This window comes from Dermochelys coriacea, chromosome 8 (genome assembly GCF_009764565.3).
Source record: "Dermochelys coriacea isolate rDerCor1 chromosome 8, rDerCor1.pri.v4, whole genome shotgun sequence".
NCBI lineage: Eukaryota > Metazoa > Chordata > Testudines > Dermochelyidae > Dermochelys > Dermochelys coriacea.
Genome location: NC_050075.1, coordinates 49,546,740 through 49,561,730, shown reverse-complemented (window position 1 = coordinate 49,561,730; position 14,991 = coordinate 49,546,740). Strand labels below are relative to the sequence as shown.

At 39.4% G+C, this 14,991-nt stretch overlaps 1 protein-coding gene across 5 annotated transcripts in view; it reads right to left on the bottom strand.

Moving 5' to 3' along the window:
• RABGAP1L (RAB GTPase activating protein 1 like) overlaps positions 1-14,991 on the bottom strand; it is a 531,206-nt gene that overhangs the window by 162,109 nt on the left and 354,106 nt on the right. For all 5 annotated transcript variants that reach the window (XM_038413497.2, XM_038413504.1, XM_043491093.1 and 2 more), the window contains exons 15-17: positions 13,710-13,784; positions 7,754-7,879; positions 6,128-6,271 (exon numbers count right to left, since the gene is read on the bottom strand). In XM_038413497.2, the coding sequence (XP_038269425.1) occupies positions 6,128-6,271; positions 7,754-7,879; positions 13,710-13,784 (345 nt within the window). The remainder of the gene's footprint in view (positions 1-6,127; positions 6,272-7,753; positions 7,880-13,709; positions 13,785-14,991) is intronic.

Below are 14,991 nucleotides of genomic sequence, written 5' to 3'. Positions count from 1 at the left end.
GAACTGAGTATGTGGCACAGGATACTAAGAAAGTTCACTCGTAAGAAAGCAACTTGTCAAATAGAAACAAAAAGAGTAAGATAAGAGACCCTGGATCTATTAAATATGATCTTTAGTATTTCTAAACTAATTTATATACATACAATAAGAAAGCCCTATATAGCAAATACAACCACTTTTTTAAAAAGGAAGAATTACCATTTTTCCTGGGATCTCCACAATGATCAAGAAGGGATGGCAAGTTTGACTTTAAAATGCAACCAATGGGGAAGAAAGTGGTGGGATAAGCCAATTTGAGTAAGTGTTTAAAGAAGGCAAGCGATGTAGCACAGTGAAGAATCAGGTTACTGGAGATAAAATGAGATTGAGGAACGTGAGTCTCAAGGATTGCCGACAATAGAGGGTGATCCTATCTTACCTACTTTTATGAGAACTGAATTGAAAGGAGAGCTCTTCTCATTTGGGGTTGAAGTGATCTACTCAAAAGTAAGCTATTTAAGAATGTTATATGGAAATCTATTAGATGGGGGAGACCTTTAGTTCTCCTAACACTCTATTCCACTATGTAAAACTCCACACTCCTTAAATCTAGGTTTAATTCAACCTAGTTTAATTCTCTGCTGCTCGCCTTCCAACTATCAATATCCTGCAGACTGGTCCAGAGAGCTCCAACTTGATTACGTTCTGGTTAAGCTTCAAAAGCCATTTCCTTCACAGGGTTTGTGGGGAAGGGTTAGTATATGGATATGTTCCTTTATGCCTGAACATTATAGCCTGTTGTTCTTGTATGAGGATATGTTCCTGTTACTTTGTTACAGTTTTTGATTGTTTAATTCTACTAACGGGCTACATTTGCAACCCATTTGTGATTTTTTAATTCTGCTGTGTTCTTGTAAGATTAATTATTCGGAGTGCCTAGAGCATTTTGTATGGCTTATTTCTTACTATTGTTAAAATCTAAATAAATAAATAATCAATAACAGTGACAAGCATACCCCCCACCCTAATCCTCTCTAGCCATCAGCAATAGCCTCTGCTCAAATCCCTCAGCCATAAAATCCTCCCCATTCCAGACAGGGCGTGGACACCGAGGTGACAAATAATGAGGAATTCCTAGGAGGCATTAATGCAGGGACATTGGAAATGTGGAGCATCCTAGGCCTACATCACATCTTCAACAGTTGGGAGATGGGTAGAGGGGAAGTTGATGACTGGAGGTCACAGGGAGGATGATGGTGGGATGGGGGGAATGCTCAAACAAAGGCAGTGGTTTGGATACACATCTGAGCCTTTGAACGCACATTTAAACCTAACCATTTGATATTCTCCCAACATTCAGTGTGATCTTGCATGGCAAGTTCCAGACTGCTATGAATTTTAATAAGGAAGATATTATCTCCATCAAACTATGTATACGGAAAAGATTAAAAGATCTTTGCTGTAGACGCACAAACACCACTATAATGCTAAAAAAAGAAATCCTGAACAGCAGTTCATTATCTATCACTATATTACTGGTTTGCCATTTAATTTCTCCTCTTTCCTATCCTCCATCCCCCAAAATTCTTATTTTACCCACCTATTAAGATTCATTAGTGACCACTTCCATGAGACTTTCAGTGGAAAGCAGCATACTTGCTCGTTATAAGATACTGCTGTCACCAAAAAATGCTTTTCCTTTCTGGAATGAGGATTTAAAATACCCCTTTGAATTATCAATGTTCTTCCCTCTCCCAGCACAGATAAAATGAAAATTGATAAACCCCACCTGGAAATTATCTCTGTCTGGCACAAAATGTTAATCCAGTAGAACCATAATTAGCATCATTTTCATGGGGACCAGAGAATCTCATTGCCAATGACTAGCTCTGACCATCTATTCAGCGTTTGGTTCCCCATTTTTCTTTCTTCAGACATTTTTTCTTGCATGAAAGAGTTACTGAAGATGTAAATATTTTGTCAACTACAGGCAGGATAGAGACATAGAGAAAGCACAGCCAGGAAGGAAGTTAAAAGCTATTCAAAATTCATCTGTATTTATGACAAAGACAAGTTAATGAAAAGGCTGGAAACCCATAAAAAGCCCACAACACAGCTCACTTCAAAGGTTTTCTTTTTTTTTTTTTTTGGATGGACATTTTCCATTGTTAACTGCTGCACCTACTTTTTTCCCCTTTCCCTTCCCCTTGCTGGAATTACAGATATGCTGAGAAATAAAGGAAAGAGCTATTTAATGCAGACAATGCTATGCTGCATAGCTCTTCTTGGAGGCTGCCTGGAGACATAGCTTTACAATATGACTGTAGTCCTAAATTAAAGACCCATTTCTTGTCCTTTTTTTCAAGCTCCATATGCCCTTAGGTTTTATTTTCCTTCTCTGTTGAGGGCCAGACACATTTTTGATTTAACCATAGGCCAACCCTAATACTATTTTTGACCATTATCTCCTCTAACAAATTCTCAGGAGCCCAAGAATTTTTAGGCTGGATTCTTTCTGGAAGTCAGAGTTATTTTCTGGCTGGTCTGTACTGTTGCTTTGTTTTCTGTCTGAGACATTTTCCTGCTGGTGCTTGAGATTTCTACACATGACTTCCCACTAGCCCTCCATTTCTTCAATATTTCTGATTATTGTTTAGCCATCATAAATTAGGCCCCTTTAGCATTAAAGGGTTTTCCTCCCTCAAATCCTTATCAATGTTCTTCCCTCTCCCAGCACAGATAAAATGAAAATTGATAAACCCCACCTGGAAATTATTTCTGTCTGGCACAAAATGTTAATCCAGTAGAACCATAATTAGCATCATTTTCATGGGGTTCATAGGTCAATGCTAGGTTTACTTTTGTGGCAGATTCCAATTTTTCCTCTTAAACTGCTTTATTTATACTTTCAAAAAGGAAAAAAAAGGTTTTATCTTTTTTTCTGTGCGTTTTCGCCAAACAAGATGAGACAGAGGCTACCAGATATGACATCTGTATTTCAATGTTTCTAGAGTTGAGTTTAAAAAAAAAACAAAATAATCTACATTTTCTTCAGCATTTGTAGTTTCTTATCAGGGTTAATACAATAAAGGGTGAAGGGTGGTTTTATTGTCAGACAGGCAATCACTGCTGTGATAAGCTGTGGATTCTTGTCTGCACTGTCTCTAACAATGACAGTGGCCGAAAGAGTCTGGAGTGAATAGATATAACTTTCTCTTCAAGAACCAGAGTGTAGGGATACATTAGATTGACAGAGACTGATCGCGCCCGCAGACAGAGTATTCTCCCCAGCAAGTTAAAGTAGTATGGGCTGGATGAATGGACTATAAGGTGGATAGAAAGCTGACTAGATCATCGGGTTTAATGGGTAGCGATCAATGGCTCCATGTCTAGTTGGCAGCCGGTATCAAGCAAAGTGCCCCAAGGTCGGTCCTGGGGCCGGTTTTGTTCAATATCTTCATTAACGATCTGGAGGATGACGTGGATTGCATCCTCAGCAAGTTTGCAGATGACACTAAACTAGGAGGAGTGGTAGATACACTTGAAGGAAGGGATAGGATACAGAGGGACCTAGACAAATTAGAGGATTGGGCCAAAATAAATCTGAGGTTTAACAAGGACAAGTGCAGAGTCCTGCACTTAGGACGGAAGAATCCCATGCACCGTTACAGACTAGGGACTGAGTGGCTAGGCAGCAGTTCTGCAGAAAAGGACCTGGGGGTCACAGTGGACGAGAAACTGGATATGATCAACAGTGTGCCCTTGTTGCCAAGAAGGCTAATGGCATTTTGGGTATAAGTAGGAGCATTGCCAGCAGGTCGAGGGACGTGATCATTCCCCTCTATTCAGCATTGGTGAGGCCTCGTCTGAGTACTTTGTCCAATTTTGGGCCCCACACTACAAGAAGGATGTGAAAAAATTGGAAAGTGTCCAGCGGAGGGTAACAAAAATGATTAGGGGGCTGGAACACATGATTTATGAGGAGAAGCTCAGGGAACTGGTATTATTTAGTCTGCAGAAGAGAAGAATGAGGGGGGATTTGATAGCTGCTTTCAACTGTGTGAAAGGAGGTTCCAAAGAGGATGGATCTATGCTGTTCTCAGTGGTACCAGATGACAGAACAAGGAGTAATGGTCTCAAGTTGCAGTGGGGGAGGTTTAGGTTAGATATTAGGAAAAGCTTTTTCACTAGGAGGGTGGTGAAGCACTGGAATGGGTTACCTAGGGAGGTGGAGGAATCTCCTTCCTTAGAGGTTTTTAAGGTCAGGCTTGACAAAGCCCTGGCTGGGATGATTTAATTGGGGATTGGTCCTGCTTTGAGCAGGGGGTTGGACTAGATGACCTCCTGAGGTCCCTTCCAACCCTGATATTCTAGGATTCTATGACACAATTCTGTTTTGAAAATAAACTTGCTAACTTAATTCTAAAGAGATCAAAATGCTGAACAAAAGGCTGTTCTCAGTGGTACCAGATGACAGAACAAGGAGTAATGGTCTCAAGTTGCAGTGGGGGAAGTTTAGGTTAGATATTAGGAAAAACTTTTTCACTAGGAGGGTGGTGAAGCACTGGAATGGGTTACCTAGGGAGGTGGAGGAATCTCCTTCCTTAGAGGTTTTTAAGGTCAGGCTTGACAAAGCCCTGGCTGGGATGATTTAATTGGGGATTGGTCCATTTGAGCAGGGGGTTGCACTAGATGACCTCCTGAGGTCCCTTCCAACCCTGATATTCTAGGATTCTATGACACAATTCTGTTTTGAAAATAAACTTGCTAACTTAATTCCAAAGAGATCAAAATGCTGAACTCAGTGTATGATTTACTCTGTAAGGAATAGGGTGCACATAAGTGAAATGGGTGGCACTGATGCTCTGTTCTCCTCTGTTTGTTATACTAACACAACTAAGAAATTGTTAGAGAAAGAAGACCTAAATGGTTTGAGCCCAAACTGGAACACACTGCTGCCGAAAAGTAAATAAAATAATCTTTACCCCACCTCTGCTGGAGCTGTGAAATTGACAAAAAAGCCATCTCCCCAGCCAGGCTGCAGTCCAGTCTTTGCTCCAAGACAGGCTGCCACCCTGGCTCAGGCTGCTGCCCAGGCTCCTGGCTCCCCAACCAGGCTGCAGCCAGGCTCCCCACTCCTTGCTGGGAGCACGGGAGCTGACCAGACTCCGGGCGCAGATCTCCCCGCCAGGAGAACGGCTGGTTGGCTGCCATGCTCCCAGTGGTGAGCCAAAAGCCTGGTGGGCAGCCAGGCTCCTGGAGGGGACTGAGAAGCCTGGTTCGACTGCCCCATTCCCATCGGGGAGCTGAGAAGCCGAGCACATCTGCCCTGGTCCATGTGGGATGGGGCTGTTGAGCTCCCAGCGAGTAGTGGACTACCAGTGGGAAGATGCGCGCGATGCTGAGAGCCCTTGCTGTCAGCCCCCCACACTACCCTTCTTAAGTCGGTGGAAGCGCACCTGGTGAGGATGTGTACCATCAACAGAAGAAGAGCAGTGTGGATATGAACCACCGCAGTAATTACTGCAGTGTCTGTAAATTGATCTAAAATAGGTTGACTTAAGTTTTTAGTGCAGACATGCCTGAAGAAACTGCAACTCTGTTCTCTGGAGTAAGGCAGTGCTTGATTATTTTCTTTTGATTATTTTCTACCTGTCAGGCCTAAGAGTTTAATATACCAGCACTGTTTGGTAATTCTCCACTATATGTGAAATACCAGGCTATCAGAAACAACATGTAATATTCACATTGTCTTTGGATGCTCTGATCTGGGGAAACAATGTAAAGTTCTACCACAGCAGTCTCATCTGAGCAATTGGATGGTTGCCAGAAGCCAGATTTATTAAACTTGGATGAACTATCCATTTTAAAAAATTAAATGGCTAACTAAATGAACTTACACTTATTTAAAAGTCCATCCTGAAAAAGTTAATCACTTCCAGCTAGTGCAAAACTACATTTATAAAGAGCAAGGTGCCTTGGTAGTGTCTTCAGTTTAACACATTCAGCATTCATTTAGAAATTAATCTGATAGAAACTGAACAACAAATGACGAAATCTTCCAACAAAATGGGGTAAAAAAGGAAAATTATTAACATTTTTTTAGACAAAAAGCATTTCTTCTGATTCAAAGACGGTGTCATTTTACCTCACAGAGTAGTAAATCAATGATGTGGAAGACCATGCAGAGTGGGAACTTGGCAGTAAAGAGGGTGAGAAACCACTGGGATGCATACATGTGAGCTTCCAGGTTCAAGTCTGAGAAATGGCTATATAAATCAGGTAGCTGCTCCTAGAGTAAGAAAAAAAAAGGGGGGGAGGGGGAAATGCTTAAATGTCACCCAAGGATCCTCCAGTTTCAGAAACACACTGCCAGCAAGGTTATTGGAGGTTTGAGAAAAGAGCAAAGTGAAATCCTGGCTCCATTAAAGCCAATAGGAGTTTTGTCACAGACTTCAGTGGGGACAGGATTTCACTCTCATTTTTTGGAGGCTTCTCTATGTTACACACCAGAGATACTATCATGCTAGCTTTAAAAGCAAAATCAAATCAATAATCTACCATGGGATTAGAAAGAGAAATTATAGCACATTAAATATGGAAAGATAGAGTAGTTGTGCCAAATATAACATGTGCATAACTATCGATTTTAAAAAATCGTTAATGCTTTTCTTATAAATGGTTTCTTCTGGGAAAACAATTAAATTATGGACATTGGAGCAGGAAGTTTAAATCAGCATCAGGGATCACGAAAGATAAGCAAAAAACTAAAAAACATTAACAATTAGACAACGAGGCAAGTTCCACAGGCCAGGAATGCAGTAAACATCAGCTACCAGGTATATAGTAATGTCAATTGTAGATCATTTAAATTGTTCATTAAAAATATACTTACTCGGTAAAGTTCATTGTAGTTGTTTGGTACAAATATTGAAAAAAAACAATGAGAACAAATTAATGTATTTTTTTTCTATGTAGCACCACATAAGTATCAGTAAATTGTCATCCTGGAAAGCGAGTTCAAAGGGGTTGTGTGTGCCCAAGATTGTATTTTAGTTTTTAAATCTCAGAAAGGGAAGTTGGCAGAACAGTTGTATTTTTACTCTGGTTAACTGATTCCAACAGCAAGCTTCCATTATTGTAACTGCACCACAGGTCAAATCTTAATGGACTGTTAATAATGGCTTATTAGTCAGCACAACAGCGTATAAAACTTATAATGGTTTAGTCAGAGTTAAATTGCTTTTAATATAAAAAATTAAAATGTGAAGAAAAACTAGATGCATATCGAGTCAAAATAGGATGACCCCGTGACCTGCAAAATGACCTGTGTTAGACTTATTTTTCATATTCATAGAATTGTCCCAGCTTGTATATCTTAACTCATAATGCAAGTCATGCAAACTAAGACAATCCTACACCAAAATATTCTCATATTTTGTTAGAACTCGGAAGTTCTACTGTAGACACATCAATTTATCAAATAAAAAGAGAAGGGGAGAGAGAACCATAAATATCGTCTCTTTGAATCAAAAAAGTTAGCAACAGGAAGTATATGGAAGCCAAAAGAAAACAGACACAGACCCAACCACAATGTTTAGCTTCAGATCTTAAATGTCCCTCATGTTGGGGCTCTTAGGATTCAAGAATTGATCCAATACACTTCTGAAAGGAGAAAGTTGTATTTTTCTAAAGCTGCAAGAGAAGAGTTTACCTCTTCCCCACCCAACATTACCATGTATGACAGGATTAGAGTGCTTGATCCTGGTCCTACCTGCATTAGTTTCTCTAGTTGGTAAAATTTGCAGTGAAGATCTTCAAAGTTATTTTTGTAAAGGTCTCGCAAGCCATAGTCATACATGATCTTCACCAGCACACAAAAGGCCTGCTCCTCTGGCATCTGCAGGGAGAAACACACAAAGACACTTTGAATGACAATGCAGAGATTTGAAATACCATAGCTGTAAAATTTCAAAATTCACTTTGCCCAGGTGATTGTAAGAGATTCTGAAAAAAATCTAAGGGTTTCAATTTTTTAAATTCAAAATTACTTTTAATTTTCTGAAATTTTATTTTTTAAAACATTAAAAACCTTGAAATAAAAACCAAATGTTTTGTTTTAGGTCAAATGAAATGTTTGGTTTGATCTAAAACTAATTTATTTCCTCTTTTCAATTCATCACAATTTTTGAAAAAGTTTTGTTTTGAGTCAACCTGAAAAAAATTTAAAAAAATATTTGAACTGCCAGCAAACCAGAAAAAAAGAGTAATTCACACAGTTCTATTAGGTACCAAAAAAATCTGAGGGGAATAATTTATTCTCCTTGAGGAAAACATGAGTTAGGCCTTGTCTATACTGATTTCAAACAGTGTTAGGATCTTTCTTCAGAACCTTATTCAAACACAGTGTAAACAATATTCTAGTCTCAATTCAATGCTTGGGATTGTAAATGCACAACTGCCATTAGCATTCCCACTACAAAGGTAAATGAGAATATTTAGCTTAGCTGGTACATAGTTCTTATCTAGAAAACCATGGTAAAAAACAAATTGTCATCAAAACAATCATTGTTAACTGGACATTAGAAAAACATTTCTCAAAAATTCCAGGCTATATCAGGCCCTCATGGGAAAAAATGCAGAAAGGGCACATTTACAGCCAACTTCCAGGTGCATCAAGCAATCCTGGGTCAGGTTTTCCATGACTGAGGACGCAACAATGAGCTTGACCCTCCAAACATGTGACCATTCTGAGACCTCTCCATGAGGCAGCATGACTCCCTCAGAAGCCCTACTACACCATGGCCATACCTCCTCATTCAAATTATACTGAAAGCTTTAATCCCTGGGGCTCTACTCAAGACCCACTTAGGGGCTGCACTAAATCAGCCAACCTCACTTTTGGAGTTGTGCTGGCTGGCTGCATGCCCTATGGGAGGGGAGGTTGTGGGAAGTCTTATGTCATAATAACATCCCTTGACAGAATCCCTGACTTCAGGGGATACCGTAACAGGATATGTGTGAGCAGAAACTATTACAGACACAAATCAGGACCTTAATTACAAGAATGTCTTACTTCTGCAAATACCACATATGTGCCAATGAGCAGAAACTACTTCTGAATATGTGAGTGACAACTCTTGACCTTTTACTATTTCTGCTTGCATGCAGAATCTCTCTCAAGACAAAGTCTAGAAAGCTGAATAGAATAGCTGAATAGTTTTCTTCAAAGAGAATTTCAGTCCCTTTTTATTGACTTCTAGGTTTTCACTTTTTAGTGCCCAGACTAAGATCATGCTTTGCCTCTAGGCCTAAACTGCTGCTGAGTCCTTTGTCTTTAGCCAGTTTACATGAAAGTAGCTGTTGAACCTCAAGAACTGCCAGCCCAGCTGCCAGGTATCTGCGCAGACTAAGATCAGACATAATAAGATGTTATGAGATCTCTGATCTCTTGCCACAATTTTATCTGAAAAGATGAACCCCTATGGAGGACAGACAAAGGCTGAAGACCAGGTTAACAAGAGAAATTAACAGCTTTATCCTGCAAGAAGAGCTTGAGAACTGGGTCTGTTCTTTCTAAAACATAAATGTAAACTTCTTTTACTTGTTCATATACTAACAAGGAAATTATGTTCACATACATGTGCATGTTCACCCAGACACGTGCATGCACACACACGTTCATCCCCATCCAACACATATGGTGTGTCTGCAGTGCAAAAAAAAAAAAAAAAAGTTCTTAACTCAGGTTAAAATAGCAGTGAAGACATAGTAATTCAGGTTTTGGCTTAGCAGGTGAAGTTTAAACATATAAGGGAACCTGGGGTTGAACTCAAGCTGCTAACCCAGGTTAAATGCCAAATTGCTGTGTCTTCACTGGTATTTTAACCCAAGTTAAGAATAGATCTTCTTTTACAATGAAGACATACCTACAAGGAGTAGGAAGGGATTGGGAGTTTGTTGTGAGGCCAAGTCTTTTACAGGGAGAGGCCATGGAGACTTTACTCTCAGGGGATAGGGATTTCCCCAGTATTACCAATCCCAAGAGTCCAAAATCATGAATCAATCCCCAAAATTTATGAGATTATTGTTAAACCAATGAGATTTTAAATAATAATAAATTTTGGTTTCTTTTAATTTGCTTTGGTTTTTGAGCGCCTTTTCCAACATGATTGCTAAAAATTTACCAATTTGTTAATAATGAGAGCTAAGATTCCCACATATTCACATGAATGCACGAGCTGGGCTTCAAGAAGCGCACAAAATATTGTGAGTCCTGTGACAGCTGGAGACAAATGGTTCCCTGTCATTGTGAAATCTCAGCTCATATTTTGGTGGGTATTTCTCCAGCACAGGAGAACTATGAAAACTCAAGATGGAGGTTCAGGCTACCCATCCACCCCTAGAAGACAACTGCAGGGGAAGGAAAAAGCACCCCCTATCCCAGAGGAATACATAAGGCCTGAACACGATGGGACCATGTAGAGATTAGCAAGTCTTAGAGAGGTTCAGAACAGAGTCAGTAAGCATTCAGGACAATGAACTGGTTGAGCATGGACAATCTGGAGGAGCTAGGGGCTTGAAGGATGTGATCTTCTACCTCTCCCCCACTGGAGCTCCTAAGCTACATCAGCAAGAATTTGCTTCCTCCCCTTCTCTGATCATTTCAGTTTCATTTCTTATTATGAATATATGTATTATAAAGGCATATTAAGATGGGTGTAATTGCCATTTGACGGTTCCTAGAAATATCTTTCAAATTTCATCACAAACTCTAAAAACACTCAAAGGCAATTCTGCGTAGTAATGCCAATGTAACAGCACACATTTGGAGATAAGGGGAGCCAAATGAAAATTAATCATATTTGGAATTTGGCAGCTTATTCATTTTTGAACACTTGTGTCTCCACAAATAGCTTATCTTATCTGAACTAAACTTAAAAAAAAAGTCTACTGTTGGGTAAGAAATGCCATGTAAAATATTGATTTTGGAATATATGGGGGGGGAGGGGGAATGTGGTTCTAGTTTCAATTGTGTCTATAAAGAGACAATCATCTCTCCACAATGCTCCTACTGGGTTATCAGCTGCTTAGATCTTCAAGACGTCATAGTTGTCTTTTAAGAAGATAATATTTATGCCTGAAACAGTCTGAATTTTTCTTTTAGACATCTTACTTAGTAACTTATTTCCTCTTGGGCTGTCTGTGTTAGGGATAAATCTTTAGGGGTCTTGTAAAGAACCGTACTCTAAATGGAAATAAATTCCAATAGTGATTAATGTGACGTTACCTACAAAAGCCTGGCACTGAAAACAAGCAACAGCCTTTATAACTGTTTTTTTTAAAATGCTCTTCACAATATCCCATTTCTTAACTCCATAGATGTATCAATACATTTGTTTAGCAGGTTGTAAAATCTCGTGTTTTTCAACTGTTCTAGTATCTTGGAAATGAAAGATGACAATACAAATTAACAATCAAGTATGCCAAGTATGTCTTTCAATGAATGAGTCAAATCCTTTATTCAGTTTTTGCTCATAAGGAGATTTCAAAAGTGCTCAAGTGACTTGGGAGCACAAGCCCTATTGAAAGTCAATGGCTTTTATGCTGCATTTGGGTGAGAATCCCACCCTCAGATAAGCTCCCACTAACTTCAATAAGAGTTTGCCTGGTGAGGACTAGGTTAAAAATGAAATGAAAATCCATTAAAAACTTCAGAATTTGGCACACAAATTATTCAAAAAAGTATCCTTAACCATCAAATAAAAACTGACCACTACAAAATATATACAGCTTCTATTATAACAAAACCTAATTATTCCTGGCCTAATGGTTTCTTAAGAACATAAGAATGGCTATAATCGGTCAGACCAACGGTCCACCTCTCTAGCCCAGTACCTTGTCTTCTGACAGTGGTTGGTGCCAGAATCTTCAGAGGGAATGAACAGAACAGGGCAATTATCCTGTGTTCAATCCCTGTCATCCAGTCCCAGCTTCAGAGGCTAGGGACATTCGGAGCATAGTGTTGCATCCCTGACTATCTTGGCTGATAGCCATTGATGGACCTATCTAATTCTTTTTTGAACCCCCGGTCATACTTTTGGCCTTCACAATATCCCCTGGCAAAAAGTTCTACAGGTTGACTATATGTTGTGTGAAGAAGTACTTCTTTCTGTTTGTTTTAAACCTGCTGATTGTTAATTTCATTAGATGACCCCAATTTTGTATTATGTGAAGGGATAAATAACATTTCCTTATTCTCTTTCACTACACCATTCATGATTTTACAGACCACTATCATATCCCCCCCTTTATTGTCTCTCTCCTAAATTGAACAGTCCCAGTCTTTTTAATCTGTCCTCATATAGGAGCTGTTCCATGCCTCTAATCATTTTTATTGCCCTTCTCTGCACCTTTTTGAATTCTAATATGTTTTTTGAGATGGGATGACCTGAACTGCACAAAGTATTCAAGTGTGGATATACGATGGATTTATATAGTGTATTATGATATTTTCTGTTTTATTGTCTATCCATTTCCTAATAGTTCCTTACATCCTGTTAGCCTTTTTGACTGCTGCTGCATATTGAGCTGATGTTTTCAGAGAACTACTCAAAATCATTCTTGACTGGTAACAGCTAATATAGACCCCCCCCATCATTTTGAATGTATAGTTGGGATTATGTTTGGCAATGAGCATTATTGTTGATTTATTAACATTGAATTTCATCTGCTATTTTGTTGCCTAGACACTCAGCTTAGTGAGATCATGTGATGTACCCATGTATCCTTTGAAACTCTTCACTGTCAGTTTTGGACTTAATGATCTTGAGTAATTTAGTACTGTCTGCAAACTTTGCCACCTCACTTTTCACCCCTCTTTCCAAATCATTTACAAATAGGGCCCTACCAAATTCACCGCCATGAAAAAAGCATCACAGACTGTGAAATCTGGTCTCCCTCCATGACATCTGGTCTTTTGTATGCTTTTACCCATGCTACATAGATTTCACAGGGGAGACCAGCATTTCTCAAATTGGGGGTCCTGACCCAAAAGGGAGTTGCAGGGGATCATAAGGTTATTTTAGGGAAGTTGCAGTATTGCCACTCTTACTTCTGCGCTGCCTTCAGAGCTGGGCGACCAAAGAATGACGGCTGTCGGCTGGGCGTCCAGCTCTGAGAGCAGCGCCCCACCAGCAGCGCAGAAGTAAGGGTGGCAATACCATAGCATGCATCCATTACTTCTGCACTGCTGCCTTCAAAGCTAGGTGGCCAGCAGCAACAGTTCAGAAGTAAGGGTAGCAGTATTGCAAAACCCCCCTACAATAATCTTGAGACTGCCTCCCCTCCTGGAACTCCTTTTTGAATCAAGACCCCTACAGTTCCAACACCGTGACATTTCAGATTTAAATATCTGAAATCAAGAAATTTACGATTTTTAAAATCCTATGACTGTGAAATTAACCAAAATGGACCGTGAATTTGGCAGGGCCCTATTTATGAATATGTTGAACAGCACTGGTCCTAGTACAGATCCCTGGGGACCCCACTGGTATAAGCTACATGTACTCTCTCTTGGCATCAGGCTAAAAGGATTCCACAGGGAAGGAAAAAATGGACAGAAAAACTAGCACTGATGAATATTTGACTGACACCAAGTTACAGTACTAACATTTTTAAAACGGTTTCAGCTCCATCATGTCAGAGCTTTCACTTTGTAATTTACTCACATGCAGCAACAACACCGCAGCAAGGAAGGACTGTCCCTGACAATAGCCAATGTCTTCATCATAAACAGAGTATGCCTAGAAAAAAATAAAGGCAAGTTTTATTTCTTTATTGAATATTTAAAATCCATGTATCTCTTGTCACATAATGCAGTATTCAGATCATATGATATTCTGGAGCTAGAGGCACTGAAGTGCATGGAATTGTAACCACTTTGGTGTAGGCTTAATGTGCATTAAATAAAACATGTATAGATCGCTGTTTGTCCTTTACTGACACTGTATATTTGCAAAGGTGCTGAAAATGTTGGGCCTTATTCTCCTCCCACTTAAACCAGTGTGAATCAGCAGTAATTCCACTGAAATCAATAGATTACATCAGTGTAAAACTGATATGAGAGGAGAATTAGAACAGTTACCTTTAAAAAAAGCCAAACCAACTGTTACATGATAAAATTCTGGGCCCTGAGGGTGTTAAGAAGAAAACCATCAAGGGTAATTTGAAACGGAAATTTTCTCTACAAGACAGCTGTCCCTGCCTTATTAGCATATTGAAAAGGAATAATAATACTCAACTGCAGATAACAAGGTTGTAATTCCACGGAGGATTTCAGGTGACATCACAGGAATGAGGCTTAAGACAATGTTTTCCAAATAAGTGAAAGCTTCCCTTCAGGAAATGAAACCAACTGCACCTCCTTTCAAGCTATCCTGGCATTGTTAAAAATCTACCAATATTTTATAATTTTAATTAAAGGGCTTTAAAATACAATTTGATCTATGTCCTTATATTTTTATTTTGTAGATCGTAATAATGATACCTACTCTCCTTTCCTACATGCTTTGAAAAGCAGTGAAACAGTTACTGTAGACACAAAAAGAAAATACCATCAACATCTGAACTGGAACTCACTGAAATGAATGGTTCTGTTCAGATCTCAGAGCTTTCATTTCAAGCTCTCTGAAAGCTCAGACAGACATCACATCAGTTGCATTTCAGCTCATATTTTGAAAAGTTTCTTCACAACCATAACAGCTAGAGACTACGAAAAAAAGCTGAAACTGGAGAAAAATTGCTTCACTTTATCCTCCACTGGTGTATGGTTCCTGAGAGATCGTATGCCAATCATGAGGTTAGCATTGCACCTGTGTAGCTCTAACTTGTGCTGGAGCTGGGCATTTCTGAATCAGAGAGTTGCAAACAGCTCCCTGCCTAGCCCTCACACTTCCTGTGAAGAATTAAGCTCTTCAGCCATAAACTCTACAGATATGTTATGAGCAATTG